The 13,533-nt window shown below is 45.0% G+C and overlaps 1 protein-coding gene across 1 annotated transcript in view; it reads left to right on the plus strand.

The window, feature by feature from the left end:
* MAP3K21 (mitogen-activated protein kinase kinase kinase 21) overlaps positions 1-13,533 on the plus strand; it is a 48,706-nt gene that overhangs the window by 13,300 nt on the left and 21,873 nt on the right. Inside the window, exons 2-4 of the mRNA XM_080823165.1 lie at positions 3,006-3,186; positions 7,291-7,439; positions 8,713-8,888. Coding sequence (XP_080679291.1) covers positions 3,006-3,186; positions 7,291-7,439; positions 8,713-8,888 — 506 coding nt within the window. The remainder of the gene's footprint in view (positions 1-3,005; positions 3,187-7,290; positions 7,440-8,712; positions 8,889-13,533) is intronic.

A 13,533-nucleotide genomic window follows, 5' to 3' on the forward strand; every position in this document is an offset into this window, starting at 1 on the left:
AAACGCAGTTCCTAGGACTAGGTAGCTTTCGTATATGATTTAGGGCAATAAGTCTTATACAAAAAGATAACGGACAAAACAACATAATACGTGGGTAATGAATGACTGGGGAGATGAAGTAGTCACTATTTTGTAGGCTGCCCGGCAAGGTTTTCCCAGCTGGGCCTTGAGAATAGGTACAGTATAGACGGACAGAAAGCGTAAGAGGCTGTTCCAAACGGAGGTGAGTCTCCCCAGCAGCCGCCCTCCATCCTTCTCTGTATAGTACAGTGTTGAGATGACAAGCAGGAAAACCAGTAGGATTTTGGCCTCGCTGCTTCCCAACCGTGTAACCACGGGCAGGCACAAAAACCATCTTAAAGCTGAACCGTCATCTGTGTAATGGGTATAAGAGTAGAGCGGGGAGGGGGGTTGCTCTCTAAATCCCACGGTTAGAAGGTCAGTTGGGGAAAGAAATGTTACAACACCGCAGTATTCATTCAGTATTGGCAACTTGTGCCAGTCCCCACTCAAACACCTCTTCCTGTTGAAATCTAGTGTTGGCTCTCTCCAGTTGCATTAACTCTTGGACTTTTATGACCGTTTATTAGTATAAATATTTGACAATATGATGCAAACACAATACGAGTCCATTGCAGAGTGAAATTTCAAGTCTTGAGAAAGATAAGAGGATTCCCTGAAGTCCGTGAAGGTGATTTGGAAAGACGTATGACTAATAACACTTTCAAACGTATTGATAAAGGGTGTGTGTGCGTGTGTGCGTGTGCGTGCTGGTCACAAAACACTCTTTCAAACACTGTTATATATTCATCTCTTGCCCACTACAACCTCACTATCACGATTCCTGCCAGAAACAGACAAAGAAACAGAAGGGGGGAATCTGAACCAAGCCGTGTGGCTGAGCAGTGCACGCCCTTCCTCACGACCCCGTAGTCCCTCCACGGGGATCGGGTGGTGATCTTGCAACGACAGAAGACAGAGAGAACAGAATAGGCACCTGAATGGAGAGAGATTTCCAACGGATACAGAAAGCTCTCCTGAGAACCTGATAAAAGCCACCCTCGGAGCAATGCCGCCGTGGTTAGGAGTGTGTGTCTCTGGGGTCAGACTGCTTCGAGAGCGTCACTGCTCCTCAGCCGTGACCTTGGACGCTTTCGCAACACCTGTGTCTCGGCCCCCTTATCTGTGAAGCACAGAATGGTAAATAGTAAATACCTATTGTACTGCGGTGTGGATTTCATGATTGAAGTAGCTGTAAATGCATTTGACACACAGAATGAATGTACTTGGTAAATGCTCGTTATTCTTACAACTAACGTCTGGGAATATGGTCCTCTTTAGGATCATGTTCCAAAAATCAAAGACGGAGAATGTCTTATGCCTCGCTTCAATTTTGTTTGATAATTAATTCTACAGGACACCCCCCATGTGTTTTGTTTTTACCCTCCCAAGAGTTAGCACGTGGTTACAACAATGACGTAAACATCCTTTCTCTAAAAAAACCAAACGATGAAAAAGACTTATTTTCATTTTATTTTTCAAGGTAAGACCTGAATAACGATACCCCATTTGCCCTGTTTACAATGAAATTTGGATTACTGCTTCAGTGGATTCATTCTGCGGCTTTATTTTTTTCAGTACTGATCGTCTTTAGATAATGAAGGCCTATCCCTTGGGATTTTTATGACGATTGAATGAAATCATGGATGTGTGCGAGGCATACAGGAATACTCCACACTTGTTAGCAACTCTCTTATTAATTTGTTGTCATTTGTATTAGGTGGGACTAGCATGAGCACAGGGCAAGTATCAGAATGTGCGTGTCGGGGCGCCTGGGTGGCTCAGTGGGTTAAGCCTCTGCCTTCGGCTCAGGTCATGATCTCAGGGGCCTGGGACTGAGCCCCACATCAGGCTCTCTGCTCAGCGGGGAGCCTGCTTCCTCCTCTCTCTCTGCCTGACTCTCTGCCTGCTTGTGATCTCTGTCTGTCCAATAAATAAATAAAAATCTTTTAAAAAAATGTGCGTGTTGTGTTCATTTGAGAGCATTCAGCCTCTGCTCTTAATAAGATGAGACGCGGAGTGGACGGGTGACTACGAATGAGAATTGAACATGTCTGTCCCCATCGTCCTCCCATCCATACCAGCTCCCCCCCCAACCCCCGCTCTCTCTCATACACTCACTCTCTCAGAGCTAACAGTCTGGTGCAGAAGTCAGAGGTGACTTTGGCAGGGACCGTGGTGGGAGTTCTGCTACCGCAAGTGGCTCTCGAGGGGTCTGTATTTTGTCAGGAGGCTGGGGGGCGAGGAAAGCTAGCGTCCAGATGACATTTCTCTAAAGTTTCTACTTCCTGCTATATTTTGAGCTTTAGTAAAGTAATCCTAGATAAAATACCTTTATGAGTTAAAAATCTATAAGCATTTTGCAAGTTTACTCTAAGATCCTGTTTAATAATTTATGGTGACGAGTCATCTGCTTGTGATACTCTTGAATACTTTCGGTAGAAAGGGCTCTGCACTGGGTATCACACACGGCTAACAAGAACTGATGATGTACTATGTGCCGGCTAACTGAACGTAATAAGAAAAAGAAAATAAAAGAAAGCGCTCTGCATTTAGATCAGGGCCTAACTTCTAGGAAGAAAACAATGTATTCTTACCAAGGAAACTCTCACAGACTTCTGACCCTATCGGTGATGCCTCAGTAAATGTTCCTTGCCCCCAGAAATCATTTACTTTCTCATCAAGAGAAGCATTCATAGAGTGCTAAGCCATGTTGATTTGTTTTGTTTTGTTTTTTTTTAACTTGTAACTGCAGGCACCAGTGACCCAGTAAATGTTGTGGCACAGATAATGTAAGGCAAGAAGGCAGAATACAAGCCCATTCTCATTTACGCTGCTGACTGAGCGGAAGGTTGTGCCTTCAATGCCAAGGAAAGAGTGTGACCAGAAAATTATAACAATATGTAATAGCCCACCTTTGATTTTTTTTTTTTTTTTTTTTTTAGTTTTGTTGCTTGAGAAGATAGAGCATGATGACTTCTGCAATAAAACGTTGAAGATTACAGATTTTGGGTTGGCAAGAGAATGGCACAGGACAACCAAGATGAGTGCAGCGGGCACCTATGCCTGGATGGCGCCGGAAGTCATCAAGTCTTCCCTGTTTTCTAAGGGAAGTGACATCTGGAGGTAAGCACCACACTTTTTGCTCTTGTAGACGGCTGCAGAAACTGGTTGCCGCACTCCCTGTAGATGAGTCCTGGAGTTTTCAGTAATTGAGCGTAGCAAAGAATACAGGCTTTTTCTTCTGTACACTCATTGGAGAGATCTTCTCTCAAAATCTTTTTCTTTCTTTTTCTTTTATGGTGATTGCATATCAATAAATATTTTTTATTATTTATTCATTTATTTTGATTTCAGGAGTAGAGTTTAGGGATTCATCACTTACCTGTAACCCCCAGTGCTCATCACAGGTGCCCTCCTTAGTGCCCATCACCCATCGAGCCCCTCCCCCACCCACCTCCGTCTGTCAACCCTCAGTTTGTCCTCTATCCTTAAGAGTCTCTTAAGGTACCTGGGTGGCTCAGTCGTTAAGGGTCTGCCCTTGCCTCTGGTCATGATCCCAGGGTCCTGGGATTAAGCCCCACATCGGGCTTCCTGCTTAGAGGGAAGCCTGCTTCTCCCTCTCTCTCTGCCTCTCCCCCGGCTTGTAGTCTCTCACTCACTCTCTCTCTCTCTCTCTGTTTCAAACAAACAAATAAAACCTTTTTTTTTTTAAAGGGATCTCTTATGGTTTGCTTCCCCCCTCTCATTTTTTTCTTTTTCCCATATCTTCATCTGTTTTGTTTCCTAAATTCCACATATGACTGAAATCATATGGCATTTTTCTTTCTCTGACTTATTTCGCTTACCATAATACACTCTAGCTCCATCCACCTCATTGCAAGTGGCAAGATTTCATTTTTTTGATGGCTGAGTAATATTGCATTGTATACATATACCACATCTTTATCCATTCATCAGTTGATGGGCACGTGGGCTCTTTCCACAGTTTGGCTTTGTTGAAAATGCTGCTGTAAACATTGGGGTACATGTACCCCTTTGAATCTGTATTTTTGTATCCTTGGGAAATACCCAGTTGTACAGTTGCTGGATCATAGGATAGTTAACATTTTTAACTTCTTGAGGAATCTCCATACTGTTTTCCAGAGTGGCTGCACCAGTCTGCATTCCCACCAACAGTGTGAGAGGCTTCCCCTCTCTCCACAACCTCGCCAACACCTGTTGTTTCCTGTGTTAGTAATTTTCCCCTTTCTGACAGGTGTGGGGTGGTGTCTCATCGTGATTTTGATTTGCATTTTCCTGATGATGAATGACGTCGGGCATCTTTTCATGTTTCTGTTGGCCGTCTGGATGTCATCTTTGGAAAAATGACTATTCATCTCTTCTGCCCGTTTCATTTCTTATTGGATTATTTATTTTTTGGGTGTTGAGTTTGATAAGTTCTTTATAGTTTTGGACATTAACCCTTTATCAGATGTGTCATTTGCAAGTCTCTCCTCCCGTTCCGTAGGCCGCCTTTTAGTTTCATTGATTATTTCCAAATCTGTTCACTTCTGTCTTACAAGGTCGATTGTCCCGATTTCCAGTGAAAGCAGCTAGTTAGAAGAGGGGAGAGGGTTGCTAAGTTGGTAAAAGTGGGCAGCTGAAAACAAAATAGGTTTTAGGAAGAAAAAAAAGCATGAAATTCCGTGGAAAGGAGTAGAAACTACTGACGTCTAGAGCCACCCGGTTGTGGAGCCAAGCGTCCCCACCCACCTGGAGAATGCATTAATCCAGTAAAGCACATTGGAGCCCTGGGGTGTCAGGATGCAAAGGGCTGCAGTTCCCTCCCTCCCCTCCTTCTGAATTGCACACTTCTTTGCTTTAGAATCTCCTTTTATAACATTCACATAAAAATGATTTCATTCAAGAGAGGTTACGGTTCTCTGCGCAGTGGACTGGTGGACTAGCATGCGGACTAGTACGTTAACTAGCGTGTTCACTGATCGTCTCTCGCCCTTCTTCCTCCTTTGTGGTTATTACAGCACAAAGTAACTTAGAGCCGTCACTGAATTTTCACAGTATCTCCTGAGATGACCACACTTCCTCAGAGCAGGTAACCAAGGCACTGGGACATTAGGAACTTTCCTCAGGGTTAGAAGTCTAGTAAGTAGCTATACTCACATCCCAGGCCTGGGAGCCAGGTTCCTGCAAGCACAGCCCTTCCGTATTCGCAGGCTGGCTGAGTTCGGAGACAGCTTTATTTATATCGTATCCTGCCCGGGTTCGGAGAACAAAAGAAAATGCATTACATTCTGCAAATAGTCCCATCAAAATAGTTCTATTTTTTCCATGTTGTTTTTTTTCTCCACGTGGGTTTTTAACATAAGCCCTCTGCTCTGTAGAAACATGACCTGTCTCGAGTTACTTGTTTGCTGAAACTCCCAAGAAGCAAAGTTATGCTGTTGTTATTATTTTAGTTTTGTTATGTGCTAATGAGAAGAGCAAGGAAGTGGCTTTGAATTTAGACAGTTTTCAGTTATCTGCAGGAGTTTTTTGTCCCCTGCTCTGAGGTGATTTTTGTTGATTGATCTATGAGTTATATTTACTTACTCTCGCAATTAAAGTGTCTCTGCTAAGGCACCATAACGTAGATAATTTTTAAGAACCGAAACTGGTAATTATCTTTGGAAAATACTGGTTTCAACTTAATTGTTAATAGTTATAGCATTATATAATTTAAAAGCACTGTATTATATATTCTCCCTTTTTTCAATATAACACAGTGCTTTGAGATGGTAGAGTAGACATCGCTATTACTGAATAGATCACCTACTTCACAATCAGCTGTTAAGGGCTTTGTGAGTGGAAACGTAGCTAGAAAGTAGTGACCCTCCCCTCCCCTCCCCTTCTCTCCTTTCCTTTGCAAGATTTATTTACTTGAGAGGGTATGAGAGCACGGGGTAGGGAGGAACAGAGGCAGAGGGAGAGAGAAACTCAAGGAAACTCTGTGCTGCGTATAGAGCCCAATGCGGGACTCGAACTCATGACCCTGAGATAATGCCCTGAGCCGAAACCGAGGTCAGGTCTTGAACTTCCAGATCCAGCTGTCTTCCGGCCGTCTTACCAGGTGCCTGGTACTCCACCTGCTCAGGGAAGGAGCCGGACTGAGGGCCCCCGGGACTCATACACCTTCACTTCGAGCTGGTAGACCATCAGCTGGAGGATCCCCAGGCCCCACTGACTGGGCACATTATATCATTTCTACATTTTTATTCTGAACGTCTTCAGCAGATAGTCTAGATTCCGGCGGGCACGAATGGCGAGGTCTTTAAATGAGAGGCTGTCAGGTCTGGGGTGATGGGCAGCTGGAGTCTGGAGAGTTTCCAGCTCTTTCCAGACCGGGTCTTCAGAGACAGCTTGTCCTATTATGGCCGAGATGCTCCGAGTATCCACATCCCTTTAGACCAGGAGGTAATCAAAGGAGACTCAGACATCAATCCCATAGCCAAATTTCGATGCTTTTTTTGGCTTTATTTTGAGCTGTTCTGCCTTTCCTTTAGGCGTATTTTACTGCCTTCTGCCTGTTCTCTTTAAAACGATGCTTAAATGTTCTCTGTAAGCAACAAACATAAGAAATGAGAATCAAGTTACTCCTCTAAATTTCAGACTTTTTAAAAACCTGAATCTAATGATGTTTTCAAAAATTAGAAAAGTAAATCGGACTGTACGAATTATGTTAGTAGCAGTAAAACAAATAAATACGACTGTTGGTTATATGCCTGTGTGTGTTTCCATCTAAAATCCCATGGGATGTCTGGAGTGAGTGATATTTTATGTATTAACAAAAGATAATTTGTACTTTATGTTTTGAAGAGGATAAAGGTAAGCTAAGGTACAATGGATACAAAGTTACAAAGAAGAGGTGTTTTGTCCGACTTGCAGGCACAAGGAGGCCCCTGCGGATTTATTTGTCAGGAACTATTCAGCAATATGGTGGATAGTTTTACCTCCTGTCATGAATGCGTAACTGACTTCTGGGAAGGTGTGTACTTACGTGGGTTTGGGAGGTTCACTGAAAGGGGTTCGACCCCCTCCCATCTTGGGGTAAGTGCCACTTAAGGGTTTTGTTGGAAGAGAAGATTCTTAATCAGAGCTGATGAGGGCTCTGATGCATTTATCGCACCACTTAGGTTGTAAGGAACAGACATCATTTAACCCATGTGACTTTATGGCAATTTTGCTTTGCAGCTATGGAGTCCTGCTGTGGGAGCTGCTCACGGGAGAAGTCCCCTACCGTGGCATCGACGGGCTCGCCGTGGCCTATGGGGTGGCCGTCAATAAGCTCACTTTGCCCATTCCATCCACCTGCCCGGAGCCGTTTGCCAAGCTCATGAAAGGTATTTGTGCACCTCAGTTTCTGTGTGTCTGTGGAGGCAACGGGATTCACTCAGGAGAACGTCTATTTTTTTTTAAGGGCTTTTTTATTTTTAAAGATTTTATTTATTTATTTGACGCAGAGAGAGAGATCACAAGTAGGCAGAGAGGCAGGCAGAGAGAGAGGGAAAGCAGGCTCCCCGCTGAGCAGAGGGCCCGATGCGGGGCTCGATCCCAGGACCCTGAGATCATGACCTGAGCTGAAGACAGAGGCTTAACCCACTGAGCTACCCAGGTACCATATCTGTCTACTTTTTTAAGCGAAAAAGTAATTTCTAGGATTCTAGGGTTGCCTGGGTGGCTCAGTCTTTGGGTGTCTGCCTTCCGCTCAGGTCATGATCCCGGGGTCCTGGGATCGAGCCACGGTTCGGGCTCCCTGCTTAGTGGAGAGCCTGCTTCTCCCTCTCCCACTCCCCCTGCTTGTGTTCCCTCTCTTGCTGTGTCCCTCCCTCTCTCTCTCTATTAAATAAATAAATGAAATGAAGGAAAAGTAATTTCTAGGATTCTAATTTACAAATGCTTGTAAGCAACTATACTGTTTTATGAATTAGAAACCTTTTTTTCACTCTTAAGATGTCAGGTAAATTATTGAGGGATTAAGTTACTTTTTTAAAAACCCATCTAGTTGTATCAGTGAGTTGATTATATACAAAATTTGGACAATTGGTAAAGAAGTTTTCACCAAGTACACCAGTAGCGCTCAAAGACAGAGCTTAGTTGGTTCCATTCTGCTATTGTAAATTCTACCTCATGATCAAAAATGTTTTACGATCCTAACCAGCACGGTTTTGCTGTGACCTTATCTATTTCATTCTTGTCTTTTAAAAATTAACTGACTCCTTTTGCAAGCAGCTAGTTACCTTCCTTCATTATTAGGCCATTTCTTAAAACCTCTCTTGTGATTATAACCTTCTAGAAACTTTAGTTTTCTTGGGTCAAGTTCTAGAACTCTGTACCTGTACATCCCCTGGCTAGAGCAGCCCAGGCTCCTGAACCAGAGTCCACGGCAAGGCCCGGACCGCCCACACCCATCTATTAACGTGGTAGGAGATAGACAACAAGAGCCTTATCGAACAGTAAATATTATGCATGCCACCGACCTGATCACTGTGTAAAATAAAATTTTCAAAACCATTATCAATTGGCGTTTAAAATCTCCCGCAGACACCATCAGCATGGGCTGATAATCCAAACTATGCTGAGAAGTGGAATTAATGTGGCTCTTGTTGATTTTAGAGTGCTGGCAGCAAGATCCCCACATTCGTCCTTCATTTGCCTTAATTCTTGAACAACTGACCGCTATTGAAGGGACGGTCATGACCGAAATGCCTCAAGAATCTTTTCATTCGATGCAAGACGACTGGAAGCTAGAAATTCAACAGATGTTTGATGAGCTGAGAACAAAGGAAAAGGTGAGAGACCCGTCGCGGCTGCGCCACGCGCCCGCGTTTACGAAGATTACGAGAAACATGAGTCAAGAACACTGTTAGCATTATTTTTAATAATACATGACTTTCAGGCATGAATATTGATTCTTACCTTCCGGTTAAAACAGAACTATACTCAGAATGTAAAATTGGGAAAGAAACCAACTTTATTAGGGGGATTTTTAAAAAGTAAAACAAATTAAAAAAAAAAGAGAATAGCATACTAAGCCCTTTATATAAATTAACGAACTTCAGTAATTACCGATGTTTGTCATTTTGTTCATCTTTTTCCCATTATCATCGTTTTTAAAAAATGGGGTACCTTACATTAAATCCTCGACTCATGTCATTTTACCTTTAAGTCCTCAATGTGCATCTCTCACTGGTAAGAATTTTAGAAATAACTTTTTTGCCATTATTACCTTAAAAAGCAATTGCAATTCTTGGATATCATATAATATTCTATATTGAGTTGTCACATTTTGTCTGAAAGGTGTCTTTTTGTATGGTGACTCACATAACACAGCTTAAAAAAAAATGAAAGATGTCTTTCTACACTTTTTGGTTATGTCTCTTAGAGCCTTTTTTTATGCTAGCCCTCCCCCTCCCCCACCCCCCCGACCTTTTATCTCCAAAGCATTGTTTTGTCAGAGAAACTGGGAAAGTGTGTAATTTTTGAACTTTTTAATATGACGAGTTAAGCTCTGGTTGGTTTGTATATTTTAAGCAGCAGCACAGAATAAACGTACATGTGACACGTGGCGAGGCTGCCACCATGTGCGGTGACACGTGAGACGGGAAGGCACAGGGGATCGGAAGGCAGACTGGTTGAGGGGTGAGGTCAGGTCGCATGGTCCCCCCGGGTGACGGACCGGGCTCGCAGCCCCGAAGGACCCTGCCGCCGTGGACAGCATGGCCCTGTGCTGCAGCGGCAGTCCTCACTTTTTTGAGGACACTTTTGTAGCACTTGAGTGTTGCGATGAATCAAGGTTTATTCTGCTCGAGTGTGTAATTGTTCAACAGGATAAATTCTGTTGTATGTGCAGTCAGTGTCGGGACAAAGTCCAACATTGCAGGCTTTCGATAACCTTTATGAAGCCGTGTCATTGTCCAGGAAGGAATTTTTATGCCTCATACATTTGTGATTCTAAAATGGTGGAATTCTCTTGAAGAAGGCGATAGTGCTTTGCTCAGTAGAGTCCACGTGCCTATTCCTGTTTAGCCCACGGTGAAGCTACTTGGCCTTCTGTAGCGTGGCTGTGTTCCCTCTCTAGACTTTTACATCTCAGAGGCCTGCAGTCAGCCCAAGTGCAAAGGTCAGGGCGGGAGCAGGCATCACAAGTTGTGGCGCGAGTGTGTGTGTGTAAGCCTTCCCTGAGTTAGACTGTACAGCACTGTGTGCGGTACCAAGACAGCGTAGGCTCGCATTCTGTCCTCGAGCGGCCGACGTCTACCGTTGTCTTGCTGAACTGGGAATTTAATCAAGGCTTGTCGTGGGTATTCCCCAATGTGCAACTTGTTTTCTTAAAAATACATGTAATTTAAAAATGTGTCTATGGGGACGTTGGTCTCAATTTCAAGGTTACATTTTGTTATTGGTTTGTTTTCCCCAGCAAACGTGTTGACTGTGCACTGTGGACTGGGAGCAGTGTTAGAGCCCTGGGGTACACAGAGGGACATGACAGTCTGTATCCTAGAGGTCCCTAGGAGGCCAGGCTAGGGATGTGGGATCTCGCTGACAAGTTTTGAAGAGGGGCCGGCTACGTATCTTGGCACCCTTTTCCCACCAGACACTGAAGTCAGAACCTACTCTTCGTCCCCCGCCCGATCTTCCTTGAGTCTTTTTTTAATTTTTTTTTTAATAATGGGATTGCTGTTCTCATAGCTATCCAGTCTTAAGTTCTGGTGGTCTCCTATGTGACAGAGCCCATCAGTGGGAACCCCTGCCCTCGTCCCCGTGGTCCCCACTTACACCCACCTCTCCGTGGTGTCCTCACTCACCGCCTCCCCCTGCTCCCCTCGCCACCACCTCCGGTGCGGATCTGAGCATCCTTCTCCAATAGCCAGTCCCTTTCCTTACGAATTTCCTTTATCCTGACAGACTTAGGACACTGTCCCAATCACACTGAATTAATTTGGTTCCTCCGACGCCATGCTCTTGATCTTAGGTCTTGGTGTAAATTCTCTTCTCTGTCCAGAAGACTGTCCCCTCCCTCACTTTTGGTCCCACCTCACGGTTGCTGGCTCCTTGACTGTTAGTGCTACCCAGCTCCGTTCGTTCCCTTACTGGGACTCACTGGGTGGACTGTGTCCCGGCATCCCACCCCTCCCTCGTCAGGCCTGTGCTGAGTCCTGCCGGGTGACTGCTCGCTTGCTTATTGTTCTTGGTTTGCCTTTTCTGCTCGGGGGTCAGTTCACCAGCTGTGCTGTCTCCTCCTTGGCCATTTCCATCCATAGCACTGAACAAAGTACTCAGCACAAGGTAGACAGGAAATAAATTAACCTGCGTAAAGTTTCTTAACATGCTCCTATTATCGTTATCGCATTATTCCTGTTTTAAGTAAAAGGGAATTTAAAAGGTGTATTATAAACCCGTTCTGAATCTTGTGCCGTCGAAGCGGTGCCCAACGCCGCTGTCTGATTTCTGCTTGTATGTTCTTGAGAGAGTCCCACACGTGCGCACAGGGAGATTTTTGTTGTTCACATCAGCGTGGTTTGTGAGAATGAAAACCTGGGAACGGCCTCCGTATTCCTAACAGCGAAGAGACACCCCAACCGCTGTGTATTGATTCAGTGGAAATCTGCAAACTAGTTAAAATCAATGAATTCTAGCTGCATGTTTCAACATGGAGAAATCTCAAACATAAGATTGAGCGGAAAAAGCAAGTTGCGGAAAAATAATTACATTAGACACCATTTATGTAAGTTTATGAAACACCATCACTCAGATGTACAAAAAGACTGACGGTACAGATAAGGGAAGCACAGAAAGCAGCTGAGGCTTAGCAGATCTGCAGGGCGGAAGGGAGAACATTAGAGTCGGTGCCCGTCGGACTGCAGCAGACCTGAGATAGATCACCTTAAAAACTTAGCATCTCTGTGGGGGCACCTGGGTGGCTCAGTGGGTTAAGCCTCTGCCTTCAGCTCGGGTCATGATCTCAGGGTCCTGGGACTGAGCCCCGCATCGGGCTCTCTGCTCAGTGGGGAGCCTGCTTCCTCTCTCTCTCTCTGCCTGCCTCTCGGCCTGCTTGTGATCTCTGTCAAATAAATAAAATCTTTAAAAAACAAACAAACAAAAAACTTAACATCTCTTAAATACTGATGGTAAGTGCATGGTTATTTGCTATTCTAATTGTAGTATATTTTAAATATTTCATGATTTTAAATGATTACAATAAAGACTAAAGAGAAATATGTAAACTGTTAGTCATTTTTTTCCCTAAAGTCATTTTTTTTCAAGTAGTAAATGTGTAGGCAATTCAGTCCCTTCTTAGATCTTCCAGTATTTTGTAAGTTTAAAAATATAAAACAGGCAGGGACGCCTGGGTGGCTCCATTGGTTAAGTGGCTGCCTTTGGCTCAGGTTATGATTCCAGGGTCCTGGGATCGTGTCCCACATCGGGCTCCTTGCTCGGCAGGGTGCCTACTTCTCCCTCTGTCTGCCTATCCCCTTGCTCTCTCTCTCTCTCTCTCTCTCTCTCTCTCTGACAAGTAAATAAAAATCTTTTAAAAATTATAGAGAACAGGCAAAGGCAACCTTAGATGGTGGGTTTGATTGTCAGCACCGAGTTTTAAAGAGCCCCCCAAGGAGGATGGCCCGGAAGGCAGGAGAAGGACCTGGGAATCCATCCAGTGTGGGCAAAGAACAGTAGGGGTGCCGAAGGGGTGGTGCTTTGGGGGGCTGCCCTGGAGTCCCGGAGGAGCTTGAGGGGGGCTGCCCCGGGGTCCTGGAGGAGCTTGAGGGGGGACTGTGCTTCCTGTTGTTTCAGAGTTTGGAACTAGGACTTCCCAGGCGAAAGCTCCCGGGATTATAATGTCTCCAAACCACCAACTTTCTGACACTTCGAGCCGACAGTGACAGTGGTGCGGCGGACCGAGTTCAGCGTCGTTCCCTCCCGGGATTCGAGCGTCCCAGCCCAAGGGGATAGCTAAACAGGATTCTAAAAACTGTGACAGATCCCCGTCCCTTTTGTAAACACACATCTGTAGCAGAGAGCCGGAACCTCGAGCAGTCCAGTGAAGGGGTTCGGACTGGAGCCCGGCAGCTGCCTGGAATCGGGGCTCTACCGTTTGCTGACCCAGGACTCCCCCGCCCACCCCCACCACGAAGTGTCACGGGAAGGCTGCTGTCTCCCCGGGTGCGGGGAGGCTCCCTGAGTGCTGGGTGCAGAGTGCTCAGAGCAGTGCCCAGCACCCGGCAAGAGCCGAGGAAAGCGGTGGTTTTGATTCGAACCGAAGGAGGTTCCAGCGGCCACGCCATTCCCTGGGCCGGACAGGCAGGAATGGGCTCCTCTGAGCAATAAAATGCTTGAAAATGACCTGACCGGATTACTCAGTCAGTCTTGCGTTGAGTTGAAGGATCCCTTTCTGTGATATTATTACTACATTTTTTGGGAAACTTTAATACATTT

Source organism: Martes martes, assembly GCF_963455335.1.
Source record: "Martes martes genome assembly, chromosome: 14".
In the NCBI taxonomy this organism is placed as follows: Eukaryota; Metazoa; Chordata; class Mammalia; order Carnivora; family Mustelidae; genus Martes; species Martes martes.